General features: G+C 41.8%; 1 protein-coding gene across 2 annotated transcripts in view; it reads left to right on the top strand.

The window, feature by feature from the left end:
• The window catches only part of LOC132380151 (cytoplasmic protein NCK1-like), a 199,753-nt gene that overhangs the window by 121,335 nt on the left and 51,423 nt on the right, over positions 1-26,995 (top strand). For both annotated transcript variants that reach the window (XM_059948779.1, XM_059948788.1), the window contains exon 3: positions 14,596-14,839. In XM_059948779.1, coding sequence (XP_059804762.1) covers positions 14,614-14,839 — 226 coding nt within the window. In that variant the 5' untranslated portion in view covers positions 14,596-14,613. The remainder of the gene's footprint in view (positions 1-14,595; positions 14,840-26,995) is intronic.

The following is a 26,995-nucleotide window of genomic DNA, read 5'->3' as shown; positions in this document are numbered from 1 at the left end:
TAAATCTCCTCTGCACCCTTTCTATGGTTACCACATTGTTCCTGCAGTGAGGCGACCAGAAATGAGCACGGTACTCCAAGTGGGGTCTGACCAGGGTCCTATATAGCTGCAACATTACCTCTCGGCTCTTAAACTCAATCCCACGATTGATGAAGGCCAATGCACCGTATGCCTTCTTAACCACAGTCAACCTGTGTAGCAGCTGTGAGTGTCCTATGGACTTGAATCCCGCTGATCCTCCGCACTGCCAATTGTCTTGCCATTAATGCTATATTCTACCATCATATTTGACCTGCCAAAATTAGCCACCTCACAATTAACTGGGTTGAGCTCCATCTGCCACTTCTCAGCCCAGTTTTGCATCCTATCAATGTCCTGCTATAACCTCTGACAGCCCTCCACATTATCCACAACACCCCCAACCTTTGTCATCAGCAAATATACTAACCCATCCCTCCACTTCCTCATCCAGGTCATTTATAAAAATCACAAGGAGCAGCAGTCCCAGAACAGATCCCTGAGGCACACCGCTGGTCACCTGCCTCCAAGCAGAATATGACCCATCTACCACCACTCTTTGCCTTCTGTGGGCAAGCAAGTTCTGGATCCACAAAACAATATCCCCTTGGATCTCATGCCTCCTTACTTTCTCAATAAGCATTGCATGGGGTACCTTATCAAATGCCTTGCTAAATTCTATATACATCTACGGTTCTACCGTCATCAATGTGATTAGTCACATCCTCAAAAAATTCATCAGTCATAAGGCACGACCTGCCTTTGACCATGCTGACTATTCCTAATCATACTATGCCTCTCAAAATGTTCATAAATCCTGCCTCTCAGGATCTTCTCCATCAACTTACCAGCCACTGAGGTAAGACTCACTGGTCTGTAATTCCCTGGGCTATCCTTACTCCCTTTCTTGAATAAGGGAACAACATCTGCATCCCTCCAGTCCTTCAGAATCTCTCCTGTTCCCGTTGATAGTGCAAAGATCATCACCAGAGGCTCAGCAGTCTCCTCCCTTACTTCCCACTGTTGCCTGGGGTACATCTCATCCAGTCCCGGCGACTTATCCTACTTGATGCTTTCCAAAAGCTCCAGCAGATCCTCTTTCTTAATATCCACATGCTCAAGCTTTTCAGTCTGCTGAAAGACATCACTGCAATCACCAAGATCCTTTCCATAGTGAATACTGAAGTAAGATATTCTGCTATTTCCTCTGGTTCCATACACACTTCCCCACTGTCACACTTGATAGGTCCTATATTTCACGTCTTTAATGTCAGAGCAATGTATACAATATTCATCCTGAAATTCTTTTTCTACGCAAGCATCCACGAAAACAGGACTGCCCCAAAGAATGAATGAATGTTATAACCCTGAAGCCCCCCCCCCCAGCTCACCTTCCCACGCACAAGCAGCAGCAAGGCAACAAACCTCCCCCCCCCACCCAAGCAAAAAAACATGGGAGCCATTCATAAGCAAAGCATCAATAAATACAGACATGCAGTACCCCAAAGACTACTCATTCCCCTGGTAGTTCGACATACCACAGGTGCTCCCTGTCTCCCTAATAAGGCAAAAGAGGTGTCCCTGTTTCACAGCGAGGGGGGAGGCGTAACAAACAACTCACTGATTTATGATGTTAAAAACCTGTTGCGTCGCTTTTTCCGAACTCTGCGCCCAGAGAGCCGGCCCCAAGACGGGTCTCTGCACACACAGCCAGCAGCTAACCTGCTGCTGCTGATGGTCTGTGTTCTCCTGCAACGCCTCAGTCTGAGACACCAGCCTTGAATCAGCCCGTCTCCAGAGCCATGAAATTCCAGCACCCTGAAGGTGCACTAGTCTTCCTTAGGATATCAAAAAGCGGCCGGTTGTGAGGTCTATAGGTGCTGCCGAACCTATTGAATTCCTCCAGCATCTTGTGTGTTTCCCTTAACAATGTAACTTTTCTGTAATAAAAAATTGAAAGTGACCACTAATTTTGTTGAAGTTTTTTGCCAATTAATAATACACTAAGCAATGAGAACAGCACTGCTGCGTTTTGCATGTAATGTAGCGATGTGCTACACACAGCGCTGAAATAACGACAGGCAGTCGGTAAATCATTTCGAGACTAGTTTATTCAAACTTCGCGGCGCAGGCTATTTGTGAGCCAGTTTGCCTGCGCAGAAAGTGGGTCGCCACATCCCCCCCCCCCAGAACCGGCGATACACCCCCCAATGTCCACAGTCTGGATCAGCCTCTGTTTGAGAAGTCTGCCTCTGCGCTGCGGTGCCTGAACCTTGACCGGCTGTGCCAAGTCCACATGGGCTGGTTTGAGTCGGTCCACCATGAAAACCTCCCCTTTCCCCCCAATGTCCAGATTGTACGTGGACCCGTTGTTGCTGATCACCTTGAACGGCCCCTCGTACGGCCGCTGTAGCGGTGCCCGGTGTCTGCCCCTTCGTACAAACACAAACTTACAGTCCTGCACGTCTTTGGGTACATGGGTCGGGGTCCATCCGTGCTGTGAAGTTGGTACGGGGGCCAGGTTGCTGAGCCTTTCACGTAGTCTGTCCAGGACTGCTGCGGGTTCTTCCTCTTGCCCTCTTGGGGCTGGTATGAACTCTCCTGGGACGGCCAGGGGCGCGCCGTACACCAACTCGGCCAACGAGGCGTGCAGATCCTCTTTGGGCGTTGTGCGAATTCCAAGCAGGACCCAGGGAAACTCGTCCACCCAGTTAGGTCCTCTCAGGCGGGCCATGAGAGCCGACTTCAAGTGACAGTGGAAGCATTCCACTGGTCAATTTGACTGTGGGTGGTAGGCAGTAGTGTGGTGTAGCTGCATTCCCAACAGGCTGGCCACAGGCTGGAGGTGAACTGGGCGCCTCTGTCAGAGGTAATGTGGGCCAGTAGCCTGAAGCATGCTACCCAGCTTGCGATCAGTGCTCGGGCACAGGAATCGGCAGATGTGTCGGTTAGTGGGACTGCCTCTGGCCACCTCATGAACCGGTCTACCATAGTTAGGAGGTACCGCGCTCCTTGGGACACTGGTAGGAGGCCCACGATATCCACATGAACGTGGTTGAACCTCTGGTGGGTGGGTTCGAACTTTAGTGTGCCGCTGCACCTTGGCTGTTTGGCACTGCGTGCACATTCTGGCCCATTCACTGACCTGCTTGCGAAGTCTGTGCCATGCGAACTTGCTGGAGACCATCCCAACAGTTGTCCTGATAGATGGGTATGCCAAACCGTGTATGGAGTCGAAAATTCGCTGCCTCCAAGCTGCCGGGACAATGGGGCGAGGTTGGCCGGTAGCCACGATGCACAAGAGGGTCCTCTCACCTGGGCCTACGAGAAAGTCTTGCAGCTGCAAACCCGAGACTGCGGCCCTGTAGCTGGGCATCTCGTCGTCTGCCTGATGTGTCTCCGCCAGTGTTGCATAGTCCACCCCCAGGGACGGCCTGGACAGCTGGTCTGGAGTGTGCATCCGCCACGACGTTGTCCTTTCCTGAGACATGCTGGATGTCTGTAGTGTACTCGGAGATGTAGGACAGATGTCGCTGCTGGCGAGCCGACCAGGGATCGGACACCTTTGGGAACGCGAAGGTCAACGGTTTGATGTCTTTGAACGTGGTGAACAGCCTGCCTTCCAAGAAGTACCTGAAATCACCAGATAGCCCTGGCTCCTGCAGGGCAGGCGACAACGGCAGGCTTTTGTGCCCTACCGCTGGTGGTAGAAACACCACTGTTTACTGGCCTCCTCACTCCTGCCTCTGTGTTGTGTGCGCCCCCCGCCGGGCCTGTTCTGGTCTGCTGCTGGGCGCGTGCCCTGGTAATCTGACTGACGGACGCCACGCTCTCCCTCTTGGCTTTCCACAGCACATCTGCCCGGGCCGCCACCTTCCGGGGGTTGCTGAAATCTGCGTCGGCCAGCAGCAGATGTATGTCCTTGGGCAGTTGCTCCAGGAACACTTGAGGCAGGGCTTGTGTCCTTCGGCCAGGGCCAGCATCTCGTTCATCAATGCTGACGGCAGTCTGCCTCCCAAACCATCCAGGTGAAGCAGGCGGGCACCCCGCTCACACCGTGAGAGGCCAAAGGTCCCAATGAGCAGCACCTTGAATGCTTCACATTTGCCTTCTTCTGGGGGCGACTGTATGAAATCTGCAACCTGGTTGGCCATCTCCTGGTCAAGGGTGCTCACCACGTGGTAGTAAAGCGTGGAATCAGAAGATATCTGCCGAATCTGGAACTGGGCTTCTGCTTGGCTAAACCACATGCGTGGTCGCCGCGTCCAGAAAGTCGGCAGTTTCAGGGAAACTGCGTGAACAGATGAAGAGTCGGTCATCTTTGGTCCAAATCCCGTTTGGACCGCTGGGGTCACCAATGTAGTGATGTGCTACACACTGCGCTGAAATAACAACACGCAGTCGGTAAGTCGTTTCGAGACTAGTTTATTCAAACTTCACGGCATTGGCTATTTGTGAGCCGGTTCGCCTGCGCAGAAAGTAGGTCGCCACAATAAAGCAATTGTGTTGCATTTTGAACACAAGCCGAAAGAAGCAAAAATCTAAAATAAAATTAGAATGCTTGAATAACTCAGTAGGACACAGTACATCTGTGGAGGCAAAAGGTTTAAATTGGGGTTTTGGTTCAGAGTCTCAACCTAGTATTTTTTTTTGCCACCACAGAATTTCTTTGACTTCTCAAATTCTGTTGCATTTTGACATGGTGCATTTCAGAATTCTTCCTTTTGTTAAAAAAAAAATCGGTCAGTGTGTGCCCTCTTTTATGGTGGCGCTTACCATTATTTCCATTCCTTTTCCCCCATTTGTTTCTAATGTAAGTGTAGGTACTTATAAATTTGAAAGCATTTTTTAATCAATTTTGGTTTATCTTCAGACTTTTGAAGTATAAACGGAATTTACATTTCCTAATGGCTATTTATGTGAGACCTGTGTGCATAATTGAGGTCAAGAATTATTTACACTTGCAAACAAAAATAGCAATCCCTGGCGCAAGATCATTACATTATTCCTGTGCATAATTATTTAAATTCCTACTCATTACTGTGAGGTAATATTAAAGCTGTATAAGACCTGAGTTAGTCCCCACTTGGAGTACTCTGTTCAGTTCTGGTCACCTCACTACAGGAAAAATGTGAATGGTATAGAGAGATTGCAGAGGAGATTTACAAGGATGTTGCCTGGATTGGAGAGCATGCTAATGAGAATAGGTTGAATGAACTTGGCTTTTTCTCCTTGGAGTGATGGAGGATGAGAGGCGACTTGATAGGGGTGTATAAGATGATGATGCATTGATCGTTTGGATAGCCAGAGGCTTTTTCCCAGGGCTGAAATGACTAACACAAGGGAGCATAGTTTTAAGGTGCTTGCAAGTAGGTACAAAGGGAATGTCAGAGGTAAGTTTTTCACACAGAGAGTGGTGAGTGTGTGGAATGCACTGCCAGCGAAGCTGGTAGAGCAGGATACAACAGGATATTTTAAGAGAGCTTTGGGTACATGGAGCTTAGTAAGAGAGAGCTATGCAGTAGGGAAATTGTAGGCAACTTCTAGAGTAGATTACTTGGTTGGCATAGCATTGTGAGCAGAAGGACCTGTAATGTGCTGTAGACTTTTCTATGTTTCTATGTTATGATTTAGGAGAAAAACTTTATACTGCAAGGAGCCTTCAAGTGATGCACCATTTCTTTATATTTTGTCTGCTTAATAAATAGAAAGGGTGGGGAATGTATTTAGTATCTTGTTAATACAAAATTCTTATTTCCATTAGGGGCTATTAATCTTGCTGAGCACCCAAGAGGGAGAAAAGAATATCTTGGCCTTTTGCCTTAAGTTGTCCATTCCACATCCACTCACCTTTTGTTCTCATATCGTAACCTCAATTTTCTTTGTTCTCATGCACTGTGAGCTCAATCTCTTTCTCAAATTCAAACATTACAATCTTTAGAGTTTTGGGATTGGATTCAGCAATTTCACATAACCAACCTTTCCAAATTCCATCAGAATTGGCCAGTATTAGGGAAAGATGATCAATCTGTAATAATACAACTTCTGTCTCCACAAAATGGAACCTTCATTGGAGTATTTCTAGCATTTTTAAGGTAATATTCACAATACAAAGTTGTAGAAAAAGCTGTACAAATTTCCTACTGCTCTATATCCCACAGTTCCTGCAATTTAATTTTCTCCTCCTTAGACATTCTTCGGACAGATCTCCAAGGGGAAATAAATGCTTTTAAGCTATTGTCAATGATTTGGTTTTTCGTGATCTCCACCCTTTCACAAATACTTCAAGTGCTTTTTTAACTCACCACTTTCATTGTGCTAAAAAGGACTTCAATTTCTAATTCTGATAAAAGGTCAACAACCTGGAAACTTAAGCTGACCTCTCGCTGTTCTAATGCTGTCAAACTTGCTGAATATTTTGCAACATTTCCTATTCTGTATAGGTTATTAAAAAAAAACATATACCGCTGTTGCTTTAGGGCCTACATGCAGTTTTATTTATAAGTATATGTCACATTATTGACAAGTGGGGGGGGGGGGGTTGAATGCCAATAAATCCATCTTGTGAAAGCAAATAGTTTAATCATCTTTTAGGTTAATGGGGAGAAAATAATTTGTATGCTGGTTGCCCCTCTTAGAATAACAGGATGTGCAAAACCGTACCTTTCTAAAATGTCTTTTTTTTGCATTATGGCAACAAGGCTACCAACTAATGCTCAGTACTGATATTGGTAGTGTGGTGTGTTTAGAGATAGTGATTGTAGGAAACATGACCAGCTTTCATTCAAAATACTTTAGAATTGTGACCTGATTTGGCTGAGAATTGGGGCCTAAATTGTATAACTTCTATGAAGAATGGTACTTCTACATTTGTTGTCTCTCCATAAGAAATGCGTGTAAGTGTGTGGTGAAGAGTGTATTGAATGGTTGCATTATGGCCAGGTATGGAATCGGCAATGCCCTTGTATAGGTAAGCCCTCAAAAAGTAGTAGTTACAGCCCAGTCGGTCACAGGTAAGGCCCTCTCCATCACTGAGTACATTTACAAGGAGTGCTGTCGCAGGAAAGCAGCATCCATCATCAAGGACCCCCACTATGCAGGCCATGTTCTCTTCTCACTGCTGCCATCAGGAAGGAGGTTCAGGACTCGCACCACCAGGTTCAGGAACAGTTATTATCCCTCAACCATCAGGCTCCTGAACCAGTGGGGATAACTTCATTCGATTTCACTTGCTCTGTCACTGAACTGAGGTACAAGCATAGCCAAGTGAACCCATTTCTTAATTGCAAGAAACTTTTGCATCATTCTAGTGGTGCTTAATATTGTGGCTTTCTAAAGATTTATATAAATATTGCTGTGTAGGCCTAAGTGTTGAATGCTATTGTGTAGTGACTTTGGGATGTTGCCAGTTTTAGATATTACTCTTGGGACAATGTGCGCCTGTTCATGTTGCACCGTCTTTCAATTTCCTCTTTCAATTCAGTATGTTTCTGTTGTTTTTCACTTGGTGATTTCTGTATGTTGTGTGTGTTTGGAATGGCTCTGTTTATTAAGTTGTTCTTGCTAGTTTATCCTGTAACATTATATCCAGACAGTGATTATGGATTGTCCTTTCTTTGATAATGATTTGTCATAATATAATTTGTAGGACTCTGATTCTAAAATTGGATCAGGCTTGTATTTCCAGTAATCTATGGTGTCTTTTATGAGTTTGTATTTTAAAGCAAGATATTGGTGAATGATGTTTCTGTAAGTAATTAGTTTGAGTTAAACTGCTGTAGAATTATGTAATGTGTTGGATTGTTTCTGGTTTCTCATGGCATTTTCTGCACTTATCATGCATGTTATGGTCTTCTGTTGTGGATGTTTGATATTTTTGTGTTAACTACCTGGTTCTGTTTTGTCACATAGAACTCCTCTGTTTCTGGGAAGGGGTCTCCAATGCTGAGCAAGGTGTTTGCTTCCTTGTTGACATCTAGTCTGCTCAGAACACAGGGATGCTGTCCATGAAGGGTCATGCTCTTCCACTGGTTGGCATTTCAGTGTACTGGGTTGTGCTTTAAGTTTAGTGATGTATGCTCAATAGAATCACATATGCTGTTGTGGAGTGCTGAATCCTGTGTTCCTTGATGAAAATGTGCCCCAGGAATTTTTAGCTGGCTGTTGTGTAAATTTTTTTGTCTATTGATTCCTCTACATCTTTCTGTCCTAGGTAGTGTTAATTGAAGCGCATTCGAGTGCACTTGTTTTTTTAAGTTGTCATTTCAGTTCTTATTTTTCTTTGTAAATTTCTCAGATTGGTTTCGATCAAGATATTATGCCAAAAGAATATTAATATGGGTAAAGTGAAAGTGTTCATTGCATTTGTTATATTTTTAACTATTGAGCTGTGATTGCTATATTAAGCTAAGTAAATTCTGTGAAATGTTTTCCCTTTATCGGAACTATGATGTATTTTCTATGCTTATTGATATCCCAGATACTTGTGGGTTTCACTTTAATCTTCCAGTTGTATTGTATCCTGTTGCTCTGTTTTGTATTCTAGTACCTTTCATTATCTCTAAAGTTCTGCTCCTATCTAGCCCAAAGTTCATGTTTATCTTCAGAAAATAGTTCTACTATTTGAGTTATTTGCTTCATCTTTACTAAAGAGCATATAGTTTCAAATTGTCCTTTTACACGTTTGTCAAGGTAGAATTCATTAGGTTGTCTCTGATTTGATGCCCTGTTTTCATCTGATTCAGTAAATTAGAGAGCAGGTTTGAAGCTAGACAAAACCACGGTGGGCTCGAGAGCTTTGCTGGAAAATACCTCAGCTTATTTTGAAAATCGTGGTGGTCCTTTTGTAGTTGTTAATAGATAGGATGATTATAGTATGCCAATGCTTCATAAGATGATGCAGGAAATTCACAAGTATTGGGTGTTTTTAAAAAAAAATTATATGAACTTCTATTAATCAGGAGTCTGCAACAGAAGCAAATGCTTTTTGGTAGTCAATAAAACACAGATTTCTGCATTATTTATTAATAATTCCTTTCTCTTTTTTATATCTGCTGTGTTTTCTTAACACATTGGTGTTGTCCGTCCTGTTGGGTGCAGTCTATCATTGATTCTGTTTCTTGTATTTACTGTGATTCCCACAAGAAAATGAATCTCAGGGCTACTTATGGTGACATAGTACTTCGATAATAAATTTACTTTGAACTTTGAATTGCTTGTGCTTCTGGGGTTGCACCATAATTTTCTGATTCAGAGGCAGAAGTCTGAAGACATGGGTCAATAATGTTGAGAATATTCATGGCTCAAATAAGAAGTCACTGGTCTTCACCAGCTTCTCTGGGTATCCTGTCTTTGGACTTAGTTTCATTCTGCATGCTGTTGCTTGCTTTTATTGTTTGCAAGATTTGTTTTTGCATTCCTCTCTCTGCGCATTGGGTATTTTAGGCTTTTTTAATGGGTTCTGTTGGGTTTGTTTTGTGGCTGTCTGTGGTATAATTCATAGAATGATATTAAATGAACTTTGAACTTTATACTGTACAAGTAATAGCCTTGTATCTTGAAGGCTTGTTTGTTTTGTACCAAATGGGATTTAAGTTGGCAAAAGTGTAAAGGGGAGAAGATGTGAGCTGTGGTGAAAAGGAACAGAAAGGAGATTTTGTGAATGAGAGCAGGATTCTGGGATGGTATGTAGATTCTGACAAAGGTGTACTTGGGAAGAGGGAGGCCTTCACAACTGAAATTTTGAGAGTGCAAAGCTAGATTTGCCTGTCAGAGCAAAAGGCAAAGGTAACAGTCTTAGGGGACGTTTGTTTTCAAGAGAGATTGAGGCCATGGTTAAGACAAAGGAGGAGGTGTATCGTAGGTATGGGCAGGAATGAACAAGTAAGGTGCTCATGGGGTACTTGAAATGCAAGAGAACACTTAAAGAAATCAGGAGGGCTAAAAGAAGGCTTGAGTTTGCCCCAGCAGACAAGGTGGTGTAGAATCTGAAGGGATTCTGCAGATACGTAAAAAGATTGAAAGAGGCAAAATTGGTCCCCTGGAAGATCATAATGGTATTCTTTGCATGGAGCCAAAATAGATGGGTGAGATCTTAAATGGATACTTTGCATCTGTATTTTCTTAGGAGGTAGCAACAGGGTCTATGGAAAGAACGCAAAGCAGCAGCGAGGTCATGGGCCCAATACAGGAGGTGTTTACTGTCTTGAGGCAAATCAGGGTGTGGATAAATCCCCAGGGTCTGGCAAGGTGTTCCCTTGGGCCCTGTGGGTGACAAGTGCAAAAATTGCAGGGGCCATAGCAGAGATATTTAAATCATCCTTAGCTACATGAGGTACTAGATGATTTGGGCATAGAACCATGGAAAACCTACAGCACAATACAGACCCTTCAGCCCACAAAGCTGTGCTAAACATGTCCTTACCTTAGAAATTACCTAGGGTTACCCACAGCCCTCTAGTTTTCTGAGCTCCATGTACCTATCCAAGAATCTATTAAAAGACCCTATCATATCCATCTTCACCACCACCGTCGGCAGTCCATTCCACGTACTCACCAGTATCTGTGTAAAACAAAAAAAAAACACGGGGATCAGATGGTAGAAGACTGGGAACACATGCACATGCCACTGGCCAGCACCCAATGGCCCAAGGTGATCCAGATGGCGACAGTGGAATTCTCTGATCAGGTCTGGGTCTAGGATGTCATGGGAGGGAACCCACAGTCTTTCCCCTGGGCCTTAGTCCTCTCAATCCATCAAGTACTGGAGACAGCGACGGACCAGACCAGAGTCTAGTAGCTGATGGAAGGTATATGCCAGCTCACCACCAATGATGCAAGGAGCTGGGGCTGTCTCGGACTCATGGCAGCAGACTGCACAGAAAGGGTTTTAGACAGGAGACATGGAAGCTGGTGTTAATACGTATGGCATGTGGCAACTAGAGACAGCATTCAATGCAGATCAAAGAAATACAAAAGAAACAATGAAAAACTACACACAAAGACTGACAGGCAACCAATGTGCAAAAGAAGACAAGCTATGCAAATAAAAATAATAGTATTAAGTAAGTCAGTAAATAAAACTGAGAACATCAGCTGTAGAGTCCTTGAAAGTGGAGACATGCCTTATTCTGATTGTCAAAAATTACTTCCATTGTGATTGGTTAGTTTAGAAGCTGCAGCTTCTTTTCCCATTGGATAGCTGCCTATGCCCAGTTTCAGATATCCTGGCTATATAAAATGGCACATGGAAGGGGCTTGCTCTCTTCTTCCTTTGTTTAAAGTAAGACCATTGGGAAGGTGTGCTCCGTGTGCACTTTTAACCAATCATGTTTGTTAAATGTACGCATGTCTGTTAAATATTCAGCTTTGTACTGTCTGTAACCTGGGGAACATGAATGTTTGGTTGAATTTTTACTGTTTGTAAATAAATGATTAATATACATAAAAAAACTGAGCACAGTACTCCAAGTGGGGTCTAACCAGGGTCCTATATAGCTGTAACATTACCTCTCGGTGCTTAAACTCAATCCCACAGTTGATAAAGGCCAATGCACTGTATGCCTTCTTTACCACAGAGTCAACCTGCGTAGCAGCTTTGAGCGTCCTATGGACTCAGACCCCAAGATCCCTCGGATCCTCCACGCTGCCAAGTGTCTTGCCATTAATACTATATTCTGCCATCATATTTGACCTGCCAAAATGAACCACCTCACACTTACCTGGGTTGAACTCCCTCTGCTACTGCTCAGCCCAGTTTTGCATCCTATTGATGTCTCTCTGTAACCTCTGACAGCCCTCCACAATATCCACAACGCCTCCAACCTTTGTATCATCAGCAAATTTACTAAACCATTCCTCCACTTCCTCATCCAGGTCATTTATAAAAATCACAAAAAGTCGGGGTCCCAGAACAGATCCCTGAGGCACACCACTAGTGACTGACCTCCATGCAGAATATAACCCGTCTACAACCACTCTTTGCCTTCCGTGGACAAGCCAGTTGTGTATCCACAGAGCAATGTCCCCTTGGATCCCATGCCTCCTCACTTTCTCAGTAAGCCTTGCATGGGATATCTTATCAAATGCCTTGCTGAAATCCAAGTACACTACATCTACTGTTCTACCCTCATCAAAGTGTTCACTCACATCCTCAAAAAATTCAGTCAGGCTCATAAGGCACAACATGCCTTTGACAAAGCCATGCTGACTATTCCTATCATATTATGCCTCTCCAAAATGTTCATGAATTCTGCCTCTCTGGATCTTCTCCATCAACTTACCAACCACTGAGGTAAGACTCACTGGTCTATAATTTCCAGGGCTATCCCTACTCCCTTTCTTGAATAAGGGAACAACATCTGCAACCCTCCAATCCTCTAGAACCTCTCCTGTCCTCATTGAGGATGCAAAGAACATCACCAGAGGCTCAGCAATCTCCTCTCTTACTTGCCACTGTAGCCTGGGGTATATCCTGTCCAGTCCCAGTGACTTATCCAACTTGATGCTTTCCAAATGCTCCAGCACATTCTCTTCCTTAATATCTGCATGCTCAAGCTTTTCAGTCCACTGCAAGTCATCCCTACAATTGCCAAGATAGTTTTCGGTGGTTCTCCAATCCCTCAGCCACACATTTATCTTCCTCCTCATTCTATTCCTATTCTCACTGTCACGTGGCACAGGCAGTAATCCCGAGATTACTACCTTTGCGGTCCTGTTTCTCAACTTCCTTCCTAACTCCCTGTAGTACTTTTTCAGGACCTCTTCCCTTTTCCTACCTCTATCATTGGTGCCAGTATGTACCACGACCTCTGGCTGTTCTCCCTCCCACCGCAGGATATCTTGGATGTGATCCGAAACATCCCGGACCCTGGCACTTGAGAGGCAAACTGTTTCTTTCCTGCGTCCACAGAATTGCCTGTCCGACCCCCTAACTATAGAGTCCCCTATCACTGCTGCCATCCTCTTCCGTTCCCTACCCTTCTGAGCCACGGGATAGCTCATGTTCTACTGTGTAAGAAAAGATCTAAAAATAATCCAGGAAATTGTAGGCCAGTAAGCCTGACATCAGTAGTGGAAAGTTATTGGAAGGTATTCTAAGAGACCAAACATGAGTATTTAGATAGATGCACAGTTGGGTATAGTCAGTATGGATTTGTGCATGGTAGATTGCGTCCAGCCAATCTTGTAGTTTTTTTTGAGGAAGTTACTAGGAAATTTGACGGCAAGGCAGTGGATATTGTCTAAATGGATCTTAGTAAGGCATTTGACGGGGTCCTGCATGGAGGTTGGTCAGGACTGTACAGCCGCTTGGCATTCAAGATGAGGTAGTAAATTGAATTGGACATTGGCTTTGTGGGAGAAGCTGGAGAGTGGGAGCAGATGGTTGTCTTTCTGACTGAGGCCTGTGACTGGTTTACTGCTGCGGGGATTGCTGCTGGATCTGTTGTTGTTTGTTGTCTATGTCAATGATCTGGAACATAATGTGGTTAACTGAATAAACAAATTTGCAGATGACAGCAAGATCAGGGGTGTAGTAGACAGGAATTCTATTGGCGTGATCGGAACCTGCTGGAAAAATGCCAGATGGAATTTAATACAGCCAAGTTTGAAGTGTTGCACTTTGGGAGTCCAACCAAGTTAGGTCTTGCACAGTGAATGTAGGGCACTGAGGAGTGTGGTAGAACAAAGTTACCTGGGAATACTGGTCCATAATTCATTGAAAGTGGTTGCATGGGTAGATAGGGTTGTCAAGAAAGCTTTTGGCACGTTGGCCTTCATAAAACAATAAGGAGATGGGGTGTTGTGTTGAAGCTGTATAAGGTGTTGGTGAGGCCTAAATTGGAGTATTGTGTGCAGTTTATTTCACCTATCTACAAGAGAGATGTAAATAAGGTTGAAAGAGTACAGCGAAAGTTTACAAGCATGTTGCTGGGAGTGGAGGACATGAGATATAAGGAAAGATTGCATTGGTGAGGACTTTACTTCTTGGGACGTAGAAGATTGAGGAGAGATTTGATAGAGGTATACAAAAGTGAGGGGTATATATTGGGCAAATGCAATCAGGCTTTTTCCACTGAGATTGGGTGGGACTACAATTAGAGGTCATTGGTTAAGACTAAAAGGCGACGTGTTTGAGAGGAACATGAGGGGATTCTTTACTCAGAGGGCCATGCAAGTGGAGGATGTGAACTTGATTTCAACGGTTAAGAGGTTTGGGTAGGTACGTGGAAGGAAGGTGTATGGAGGCCTATGGTCTGGGTGCAGCCAATGAGACTAGGCAGTTTAAATGGTTCAACATGGACTAGATGGGCTGAAAGCCTATTTCTGTCTGTACTTTTCTATGACTCTTAGAGCATTTCTACTTGTGTTTTTTTTCAACAGCTCAATAAAAATACAAATAAATTAGCTTCACACACAAAATGCTGGAGGACCTCAGCATTTTGTGTGTGTTGCTTAGATTTCCAGCATCTGCGGACTTTTTCTTTTGCTTGAAATATATTGGCTTGCTTTTAGTGTTTGAAAAGCATTGCTTCTTTTGAAGTACCTTGCTAACGTTAATATTATCTTTTAACTTAGTGCTGATCCCAGGGGAAGATGACGGAAGAGGTAATAGTAATTGCCAAGTTTGACTATGTGGCCCAGCAAGAGCAAGAGCTGGACATAAAGAAGAACGAGCGATTATGGCTGTTGGATGACTCCAAGTCATGGTGGCGTGTTCGCAACTCCACCAACAAAACTGGCTTTGTGCCTTCTAACTATGTGGAAAGGAAAAACAGTGCCAGGAAAGCTTCTATTGTGAAAAATCTAAAGGATACATTGGGTAAGTTGCTTTTCAAGTTTCATGATGGATGGTTGCATTTTTAGCTACTTAAATGTTTTTGTTGCCTTTCTAACCCAGGTAAGAATCATATCTCTGAGTGTTTATTGGCCACAGGGCCATGAAACCAAACCGTGAACATCAGCAGCCATCATGAGAAAAATAAAATGCTGTAGCATTGATGGCTGAAAGCCCTGCTGGATGTTTCACTGATTAAACTGGACTGATCAGTGTATATAGTAAATGGAGCAAATGTGCAATGGAAACATTATCCTCCTGTATTAATATCCTTACATGTATCTTTAGTTTTATTTAAGTGTTAGGGCTTCTTTGGAGCATGCGTTAGTGGTGCTGCTTCTTCAGGTCCGGCAACCTGGGTTGGATAAATAGTCATTGATATTTTGATTGCATTAAAATCTCATTTCATTGAATATAATTTTTCATGAAGCAGAAAATGTGGCTTTTTATTGTTAAAGAATTTGTTTATTAACAGAATTAAATTATTGAAATATTAGCTTGGAGCCTTTATCTCAATTATAATACAAATATTCTGTATATTCACTGAAGTTGAGCTTTTAAGCATTAATTATGCCTTATAAAATATGGTTTCAATACACTTATTTGTTGCTTATCTGATTACTATCCACCTGAATCATCTGTTGTCTGGATGAAATTAATTGGATGAATTTGTACATCTGTAGATCTTGGCTAATAAATAGCATAAGAAGATGGTATTGGTGATTAAAAGATCTGTGGTAAAGTGTGTCGATGAGAGGCGACTGTAAATATTTTGGTTTCCCTCATATCAGTATGATGTAGTTCATAAAAGTATCATGCTTGCTGCCCGTTGGATGAGCAAAATGTACTTCAGAAATGACAGGCATCACCTTCCCCCACTGAGCTAAGAACTAAAACAAGTGGGAAAGTTCTCATTGGTTGTGCAGGTATTGACTTTCCTTAAGAATGGGTCTTCTTTCTTTCAAGGAATAGCTGGTATTTTCTCATTTTTGTCTTCCTCTTTACCATTTAGCAAACTTCACAGATTTCAAATTCTGAATGTTTCTGGTTCATGTTTTCAAGCTGAAATTAGGGGATTATATTTTACAATAGGGGCAACTTTGCAAGACTAGAATTATTTGACAGGGTTGCTTTGATGTGTCACCTCAGTCAAATCTGTAAAGTTATGTATATGATATCTAGGTAAGGATATCAGCGTCCCTTCTTAATGAGAAATCCCATTGAATTCTTGAGCCTGGAGGTTTTCAAGGTAAATGAAACTCAGCATCAGATGGTTTAGGGGGCAACAGGGAAAGACAGTTTTTATGTTCAATGTGGGTGGTTGAGCATGAGGAAGCTTATTCTAGACTCTGAGGTTCTGAATAATCTAGTGGAACCTGAAATGGTGGTCAGATCAAGATGCTAAATTAGTGTTAAGCATGGCAAGCAGTAAAGTTACTGGCTTAGGCCATAAGGTATAGGAGCAAAATTAGTCCATTTGGCCCATCAAGTCTGCTCCACCATTTCCTCACGGCTGATTCTTTTCTCCCCCTCTGCCCCAATCTTCCGCCTTCTCCCCATATCCCTTCATGTCCAACTAATCAAGAATCTATCAACCCCTGCCTTACAGATACCCAATGACTTGGCCTCCACACCTGCCCGTGGCAATGAGTTCCATGACTTCACCATTGTGTTGCTAAAGAAATTTCTCCTCATCTCCATTCTAGAGTGACACTGCTGTTTTGAGGCTCTGTCCACTCTATTGAGCCACTCTGTTGTCCACTATTCAATGTTCAATTGGTTTCAGTGAGGTCACCCCCATTCTTCTAAAATCCAATGCGTACAGGCCTTGATTCATCACCACTCTTCAAATGACAAACCTCTGAATCTTTTTCCGATGGTTGATAGAATAAAGTTTGTGCAAGACTGGTGATGACAGTACAGAGACAGTGTGGAAGGAAGTCTGTTTGGTATTTGTGGTAATAGATGGACAAAATTAGTATTGTTCCATCTGTTTAAAATAAATATGCCATGGATTTGAGAGGATAAAAATGGGAAAGAGCATTTTTAAACAGATTAGAGAATGGAATATATAAACATTGTATAACAAATGCTTAAATAAGAACTGTGTGACTCAAATAATTGGGCATAAAGTTAAAGAGCAATAAATTCTATGAGCAACATTCAACTTTCAGTTGACCTTTTGCAAATGTCAACTGCAGTGTTGATTTTCATAGTTTGTATATATTTTTAAAATACTTCGTTTTGCATAGGAACTTTATATTGGTCTGACAGAGGAAGAATCATAGTGAGGACAAAATTGATAAAAAAAAAAAAAATTGTATATGCTGCTTTTGGACATGTTCATGCTCTGCAAGCTTTTATCAGCAGTAAATGATGTGGAATTTATGGACCAAAGCCCATTTTTCTGTTGTGCAACTCTAGTTGGGGATGCTATTTTATAATTAAGTAGAGGGAATGACTATTATAAGCCAACTTTTGAATTGAGCTAGTCTACTTTTGGGGATGAGTTTGTTGCCCGCCTGTGCATCGCTAACCTCCAATTAAAACAGTTTGGGGATCTTGCCATGTAAATGAGATTCATGGCAGCTGAATGGATGGTTACATGAAGCCTCATTAATATATGATATTGCCTACTTTTGCATGCTTGAAATGTATGTTTCATAAATGCTGAAGAGCTCCATATTTTAAAATAGATTAGGAAACAAACATCAGTGCTAATGTTTCTGCATTACTGAGTATGAAGTAAATTTATAATTTTCCATGTGATTGAACCTCCAGCACTTCATTTTTGAAGGTGTTGGCCATTTTATTTTCTCTTTCACTGTAGCTGGTAGGCATCTCATTACAGTGACTAAAAAAGAAAATTCATGCAAGTATTATTTAAAACATCTTTCCTTCTGGCTCTGCAGAGAGATCAATGTGGTTTAATTGATGAGTGCAAGGTGTGTTTGTTCATTCCTTTCCACTTGCATCATTGAAAGTGTGAAACGCTGACTTAAGTAATCTTGAAGTGTGATTAATTGACCTTCAATAATAATATGTTGAATGGAATGGCCTGGAGTGCTTCCATCATTGCATTGTGTAGTCATTTTGGCAAAGGGCTGGAATTAAAGAAAACTGAAATTTTAACAAATGAAATTGTATTTTATAGTAACATGTTAAACAGACATATCTGGAATATTGAAGCACTGATTTGAGGTTCTGCTCATTGTAAGAAGACATTTCACTCTTGTATCACTTTGTTTAAGCTATTAATAAATTGGTGAAGTATACATGTATTTCCACCAGTCCAGTGAGGTGATGGGGATCTGTGCACCTGAACATAAGATAACTATTTCCCTGTTGTTGATCCAGTCAGCCTTGCATTGTCACAGTCACTGACCTTTGGCTATGTTTTTGAATGTGATGGTGGACTAACAGCCCTGAGGAGCAATGGTCTGGTGCAGTTCTACTCTCAGAACTACGTATTGAGACAGCTCCATTTGAGTATGTTTTGAACAACAAACAGGATCCATGAGCAGTGTTGATGCAGTGATAATATTTAAGGTGAGTCATCCTGGAAATACCTTGAAAAATAATCAGTGACACCAATCGAACTGTGGGGAAGAATGCCGACTCATGACCAACTACTGCTCTGTCATCTGATGTATTTGTCTGCTGTCCATGTTGTGTTTTGAAAATGGGAGTTGAGTGCAGAAAAGACGGTGTACTCTTTCCCTGACATTTCAGTGTCTACTACCCAAGTGCGACTGTCAATTTGTTGGTGAATCCTGTACAACGTGACTGCCACAATGGATGTAGATATATAAAGTGGAATTTGGTTCATTGGGACCTATCGGGTCTAGTACACTTTGGCCCAATTAAGTGGCTGCCCCCAATTAGAAAAAGCTTCGTGGAAATAGTTAAAATGGTTTAAAACAAAGACAAGCTACTGTTTAACTGAGTAACGAATTATGTATTTAAATGAAATGTAGAGTGAATTAGAATATAGCAATACCTCTATAGTACATGTGTATTGGTTTTTATTAAGTAATCGATGTAGGAATTCATCCAGTGTATGTGGCCATGTTGTTTTGATTGACGGTAAATGAGTAAAATCATCAAGTGCATATGATGAACTGCCTTCATTGAATGCCTTTGATGATGAAATCTTCCAAATCTTTTTAAATTGTTGATACCTTAATTCTTTGTAGTTCCTAACTTGTTGAACGAGTGAAATTATTTTCATTTTCACTCGTGGCTCTTTCTGGCATCTCCAAGCCTAAATGCTTGCGATCACAGTGACTCTATAAAATTTTGCTTTAAGCACGGCTTAGTGTAACAGCCACATAAGTGCACATGATTGACACTAGTTGGAAGCGGTTTGGCAGCATTCTCCTAATCCAATTTAACAATAGTATCCTAAATAAGAGAAGGGAATCCCAGTTATTTTCTCAATTTGTTTTTGTTCTTTCAGAGTTGTTCCAGATAACATGCTGCTCTGCTTAACTGATGGCCCAATGAACTAGAATCCACTATATTCATAAAATTATAGTTAATGTAGCTAAAGTGCAGTCTTTGTGGAGATCCGCTGTGGTTCACTCCATGTTGTGCATCATGGCCACCGTCCTAAAATGGCCAACATTCAAAACTGTTCAAATAGCTCAACTGGTCATTCTCTGAAGCAAAGATTTATCACCCGTCATTAGCTGATCCTCAAATTTCTCAAGGACCATTTGTCAGTCCACTGAATTCACCATGTAATTAAAAAGTTGAATACAGTACATGCAATGAAGACTATAATATATCGCAGTATCTGTGCTGCTGTAGCAAATTAGTGAGACATCAAACCACACTGTTCAAATACAGTCTTTCTGCTGATGACTGTGGAAAAGTACTACCTTGCCCACTACACTAAGTAAGTGAAAGCTACCTGCTTATCAGGCCTCTCTTGTTAGATTAATGCAAGGTGTTGTTAAATGTGTTGTGTGGCATTCACTTGCCAGTATACTTGGGGCTCCACCAGGGCACTTGAGCTCTGGTCTTAATTACAGTCTTGATCAGAATAATGCAATGAAGGCAGCATCTGATCAAATGTCTCTTGAAGGAGGTTTAATAAATCTGAAGCCAGTTAGCACGCGTTGTGGTTGGCGCGATTGCAGCTCAAGGCTTCAGAGTTCAGAGTTCAATTCTGGAGTCCTCTAGAAAATTTTGCATTCTTCCTGTGAAGACATGGGCTTCATCCACATGGTCCGGTTTATTCCCGTAGTTCAAAGGCGTACCAGTTAGTAGGTTAATTGGTCATTGTAAATTATCCTGTGATTAGCCCAAGGTTAAATAGGTGAGTTGATGGGTGACACAGCTTGTTGGGCCAAAGGAGGTCATTCTGTGCTGTTTCTTTGAAGATGTTGGGTGGGTAAAATTTTAGTCTTGGTGCAGAGGAGGCTGGCTGGTTGATGCTGTGATTGCTGTAGGTTTCCCAACCTGGTGTTCACAGATCCCTCGGCTAATGGCTGGGACCCGTGGACCCCTCGGTTAACAATCAGGGCCCACAGCACAGACCCTGTTCTACACAGTGCCTGACGCATTGCCATTTCCAACTGCCTCATCAGCAACATTTCCTTTTGTTTAGAAATGCGATGCTCATCTGTGATTGCACTGAAGTAAGTTCTGTTTATATTGTTTAATAAGCCTGTCTGTACTCACTGCAGCAAAACTTGGGCAGCAATCCAATTGAATTAGGAGCAGAAACTGCTGGAAGTGATCAGCAGGCCAGGCTGCATTTGTAGAGAAAGAACCTATTTTATGTACAAAGCCGATGACCCCTTTCATTGGAAAGTAAGCTTCCCTGGCATCCCCATTCTTTAATTCCTTCCACCACTGTGGCTGCAACAAGCACTGCAGTAACTTGCCTGTTAGGCCGCCTTCCGTACCTCCTCCACTGAGTTCCGTCACGTGAAGGCTGAGGGTGGGTAGAAGGGTATGACATTAAAATCCCATCAAATTGTACAGCATCCTGGCTTGAAAGTATTTCGGAATTCATTAAATGTTGTTGTCTCTAAATCTTGCAAGTCTACCTGAAATACTTTGAGTGAACCCTTAGTGCATGGAATGGGATAGTTCAACAAATTGGCATCGTTCTCCTCCAAGTGCATTTGGAAATTGGTACTCAATCCCATGCTAGCCAGCAATCTCCTCATCTCTTGAAACAGTGAAATAAACATAGGCATGATGGGAAACCAAGCTATTTTAATTCTGTTGTAAATTCACAGTAGGGAGAATGGCATCCTTTCATTGCCCAGTCAGTCATTTGAACTGCATTCATATTTTATATGTAACATTTTCAAATATAGTGGATTCCAGTTAATCGGGCCATCAGTTAATTGGAGCATCGGCTTGTTTGGGGCAACTCTTAATGAACAAAAACTAGTTGAGAAAATGGCTGGGATTCTGTTTATTTGGGACACTGTGCTTGCTTAACTGGGACAGAAAACTGTCACTGACAGTTTCTATCTAGCATCTGATGCGCGCACTTGCGTGGCTGTTAGACACTATGCCGCGCTTAGACCAAAGAGTGTTTAAATAGCATCAGTTGTGTGTGATGGTGTACATAGTTCAGTGAATTTTGTCACTCAGTGGCAAGAAGTAAGCAGTAAGACAATACAGAACTGCTTTCCTCACTGCAGTTTCAAGTATTCAAGCTTGGAAATGTCCGATTTCCTGCTGAGTTCCTCAAGCACTTAGTGTGTGTGTGTGTGTGTGTGTGTGTGTGTTATTAGTAAATGTCAGAAACAGCCAGGAGTGAGAGTGAAAATTAAAAGATATCACTACTTCAAGTTAGGAACTATGAAGAATTTGAGGGCATCGACCATCATCTTGAATGTTGCAATGAAAATGATGATTTGGAAGAACCAATTGTCAAAAGCATTATATGAAAACAGTCCATTATTTACACTATGTACCTGTGCTGATTTTGTTTATTTACAGTCAACCAAAAGGACACAGCAGCATAAACTGGATGAATTCTTCCATCGATAACTTTTATAGGAACTAACATCTTTTTAGGAGCTAATGTAGTTGTATAGTACTGTATTGGTAGTGTTCTAATTTGTTCTGTATTTCATTTAAATACCTTATTTACTACTCAATGGTAGTTTCTTATTTTATACCTTTTGTAACTATTCCCATGAAACTTCAACTAATTGGGGCAGCCAGTTAATTGCGCCAAAATGTGTCCCAATTAACTGGAATTCACTGTGAATCAATATTTTATTTAACTTGGCCAACATGCAATGTTACTGAAAGGCAAAAAAGACACCTGCACATCTTTGACATTGACTTGTAACGAAATGTTTGAAAGATTCAAAGTTGAGTATATGCATCTGCTGATGCCTCTGGACACATCATCAGTGATGTTCCTGGAATCATCGGGTGTTTCGGGTCTTTCAACATCATACACCCTTCTCCAGGTGACCCAACCGGGGCTGATCAGACCCCTGCTTGTGTCCAGATGACTAGCTACACATGACTCCATGGCTCCCCTCTCTTGAGCCACAGCCACCTTGAGACTCTCTCTGCTGCTTCGGTGGTACTGTGGATGGCTCTCCTCTTCCTCTCTCCCTCGATGCCCAAATTGCTGAAGGCTCTGGCTAAGGAACGGGCTGCGAATCCCCTACAACCAACTTCCACTGGGAGACACCACGCTCTCCATCCAGCCTGCTGGCAGTTGCTGACCAGTCAAGTTAACTTCTGCAGAGGGGAACCAGGGTTAACATTTAAAGTCTGATCTAATTGGAAAAGTAGAAAACTAAAATATTCGATGGAGCAATACCTTATCTCCCGCCTAGGTAAACTCCTAGCTGCCGGCATGAACATTCAAATCACAGACCTCCATTGATACCCCTGCCCCCCCCCCCTTACCCCCATCCCTATCTATAATTTTAGTCTGGCTCTCTTTCTCTCTCCTTTCCCCCCCTCATTATAATCTCCCCCCAGCCCGACCTTTCTTTCTCTTTTATTTCCCATAATTCTCCACCTTCCCCCAACCCATTTCCCTCCAGCCTATCACTTCCCAGCTCTCTACTTCATCCCTCCCCCCACTTCTTATCCCCCCTTGATCATCCCATGTTACTTCACTCCTGATGAAGGGTTTCTGCCCGAAACGTCGTCACTACCTCCTCCCATAGATGCTGTCCGGCCTGTTGAGTTCTACCAGCATTTTGTGATTTATTTAACTAAAATATTTGGCTGGATTCAGTACTAGAATTGCAATAGAAGGAGCTGTACAATGAGAAACAAAGCTTTCTTTTTACAAAACTATAAAAGTTTATTTGCATCGCACATACACAAGATACAGACATTCAGTATTTACAAGATTATCAGTATACTCAGATCAAAATATGGTTATTACTGTCTCTCCCCCCCCCCCCGGGGTCCCACTGTTCTCGGAAGTCCCCCACTGTACCTATTGTGATCGCGTGCTCCCTCTCGAAGGCCAGCTGGGCATGGACTTATCCTCGGAAAGGGGCAGACAAGTTTTCTGCATGTTGATCTGCAGTAATTTTGAGATGAAAACGCCAATTCATTATTGGTTTCTGATTGGGAAAAAAAAATCCTCAGTTAAATGTCTGTTTTGTGAGATAAGATTATCTTAGCATTAAATTGAACCTTTGATAATGTATCAAATCGAACATTGAAAATAACTGCATTTTGTCCTTTCATTGACTGGCTTGCCTTTTGTGAGGGAGTTCTCTCTGCTTATTCAAATGTATTTTGTTGGCTGGCTGTTTTTTTTAGTCATGATGACATCCATTGGCGAAACTAGGTAGTGCAAATGAGGTATGTCTAGTCATATTTTGAGCAAGCAAGAGCATTGCTGATGTTAGGGTTTCCCCTTACTGTTATGCTTTCTGCTGTCTGAAGTCAGAAAGCTTGTCTTTATTTTCCCCCTTGCTTAAATGGGATATGCGGACTTTCCTGGGTCTTTCAGTCATTATGTTGATTGCATGAGCTCTTTAAAAAGTAGTACTGTTCATAAATCGCTTCACATTTTAAGGGTACTTTAAGGCCCTGAAATTGCTTCTCTGTAGAGACACTAAATGGATAATTGTTTGTGAAATGTTTTTTTTAAAGAGTTTTACTTTCTATTGTACTACAGTTGTGAAATTAGGTAATTTATGCTGGTATTGCTGTATCACAGAACCCCTGAGGGTGTGAAATGTCAATGTTGCATCATTGCTTTGCCAGTCTAGTCTTTTGAGCTGAATTATTTAAAATGGTTCACTAAATTGCCATCTTTATTATTTGATAAATGTGTATTTATCGACATACAGCAAACTGTATTACTGGATTATTATTTAAATCAAGCTTGTTCTCCAACCTGTCTTGGAAGATCTTTTACTAAATGGATTGATTTTAGTGACGTTTTCCCTTGTAACGATGTAAGTAAGTAATTTGAAGCTTGTAAAGAATATGTAATCTTAGCAATCATAATTCGATAGTACATAATATTTCCCTCTTGTCCTTGGGACATTCAAAACTCCACACAATGAACTGTCTTATAGTAGTAATCGGAAATTGCATCAGAGTGCTTGAATGAACAATATATTCTTGGAATGTTAATGAGCATTCAAAAGTATGTTATTGGAATCCAAATGCCATATGGCTGGTAAACATCCTTGTTGGCAGTCATTAAATCTGCACGATCAAATTCAGCTTCGAACAAAATATTTCTGGCATTATTATTATGAACAAACATTTGCACTTTCTTGAAACAACCTCCCTTGGAGCTGGCTTTCCATAAATGAGTTTTTGTAGCGTGCGTGCTAATAGGACAGAAATATTCTCGCTTGATAGAGTCTGGAGATATCTACCATAAAGGAAGCATATCGATAACCATTCCATTAAGTAACTTACTTGTGTTCAAAAAAACTTATCCAGTTACTTGCATAGATCAGTAAAATGATAAAATTGTGAATTCTACAATTCCTTCAAGATTAAGTAATTTCTATTTCAGTGCTTTAAAAAAAAAAGCTTTTCACATTGCAAACAAGAGAAAACTTGTAGATGCTAGAAATCCAAGCAACATACAAAATACTGGAGGAACTCAGCAGGCCAGACAACATCTTTGGAAAAGGTTGATGTTTTGGGCTGAGACCCTTTAGCATGCTGTCAGTTTTAGTATTTTGTTAATGTGAGAAATCGTTTGATTCAAAGTGCCATTACCTTGTAAGTGGCCAGGAGAAAATTTACCTAGGTGTTGAACTTGTGTTGTACTAGTTTGTTCTTGTTCAAGTGCTCTCAGGTTTGTTGAGTGCTCCAATATATTTCAGCGCGCAATCTGTATTCCATAAAACAGTGAGTCCAAGGATGTAACGATTATGGTAGGTAAAATTAAGAACAATATATATTTTTTAAACCTTCTGTCTCTCCTCTATATACCTGCTTCTTAACCACTCCCATGACTTCACTGAGCAGAGTTTCTCCTTACAATTCTCCCTTCTCCAATCTCAGTTAATATTAAGACCTACATATCTACCCTTGGTTTTACTGGCAACCACCATGCCAGTCCTCTTCTGCCAATTCCTGCCCAACATGATTGGAATATGTTTTATGTCAGCACATTTAGCTCTGGCTGTGCTGTGAAAAGTGATCAAGTCATTACAGGTTCAAGTTGTACTTTTCAACGGTCATTGGGCATATAATACAGGCTGACATTTTAAGTGCATTTCTGAGGGAACACTGCGATTGAGTATTTGGCTGTTAAAAGTTGAGCACTCTGTTGCTCTCAGTGACTGTAAATTTCTCTGATTTTTGAATAAGGAGGCAGCTCAATGTATCCTTTGCTTAAAAACAAGTTATACGCTCAGAATCCCATTGGTCCAAAGGTTGGTATCCATAATGAGTATCCACAGCCTGCCATTCTTACTGGTTGACCTTTAATAATGTTTACTTTCTATTCTTGCATTTGGTTAATATATTCCATGCATGTCTTAGCATTTCACTGAGCAGCCTGATGGATTTTTCAGTCAATGCTCACTGACCAAACTGATATTTTTTGTCAGTATTAGCAATGTAGTACAGTTCTTTAAAAAAAAATGAATGGCAGAATAAATTTGGACAGACAACAAAACTGTTGCTTTTGTTTCATTTTTTGCCTTGCCTAAAAAAAAAACAAGTTTTTCTTCTTCTGATGTGTGCAATTTAAAAACTAATGGTGTTGAACTTCAATATCCAGGGGACTGAATGTACAGCAATCTTGGGCACATTTTTAAAAAAAAAAATCAGTGAAGTGAAGATGCTTTCAAAAATATTGAGGTTTGTAAATATCAGAACATTAACTATAAAGAACAGTAGATAATTTAAAAAACTAATCAAATCAATATTTAGTGTGACCATCCTTTGACTTTAGAATTGCATCAGTTTTCTTAAGTACATGGCCGTGCAGTTTATCGGAAAATCAGGTTGTTCTAAGCATCTTGGAGGATTTTTCACAGTTCTGCAGACTTTGGCTGTTTTGCTTCCTTGTCTCTAATGGTGATCCCACACAGCCTCTACGTCGAGATCAGGGCTCTGTGAAGACCATACCATCTGTAGCAGAACTCCTTGTTCTTTTTGCTGAAGATAATTCTTTATCCTTGGTTGTGTTTGGGGTCATCGTCCTGCTGCAGAATGAAGTTGGGGTCGATCAGAAACCTTCCTGATGGTAATGCCTGATCGATGACAATATGCTTGTACTGTGGATTCCATTAGTTCTGACCAGATCACCAACTCCATTTGCAGAAATGCAGCCCCTAACCTGTAAGGAACTTCCACCGTGCTTCATTGTTGTTTCCAGACACTCATCTATGTAATGCCCTCCAGCTCTTCCACAACAAACTGCCTCCTTTTTGAGCCAAAAATTTCAAATTTCGACTCGTCGGCCTAGAGCACATATTCAGCACCCCAGTCCTTGTGTTTTTGTGTTACAGGTGAGTCTCCACTTCAGAGAAAGCCTTTTGGCAGCAACTCTTACGTGAAAACCACTTCAGACAAGACTTATCGGGACTATAGAGGGGTGTACTTGGGTTTCAGTAGGTTCTGAGTTCAGAGCTAATAGCAGTGCTGGACTTCTGATTCAGAAGGTACATCGATTTGATGTATCTTGTCTGCAACACTGTT

This window comes from Hypanus sabinus, chromosome 2 (genome assembly GCF_030144855.1).
Source record: "Hypanus sabinus isolate sHypSab1 chromosome 2, sHypSab1.hap1, whole genome shotgun sequence".
NCBI classification, from domain to species: domain Eukaryota; kingdom Metazoa; phylum Chordata; class Chondrichthyes; order Myliobatiformes; family Dasyatidae; genus Hypanus; species Hypanus sabinus.
This window is presented reverse-complemented; position numbering and strand designations above follow the sequence as displayed.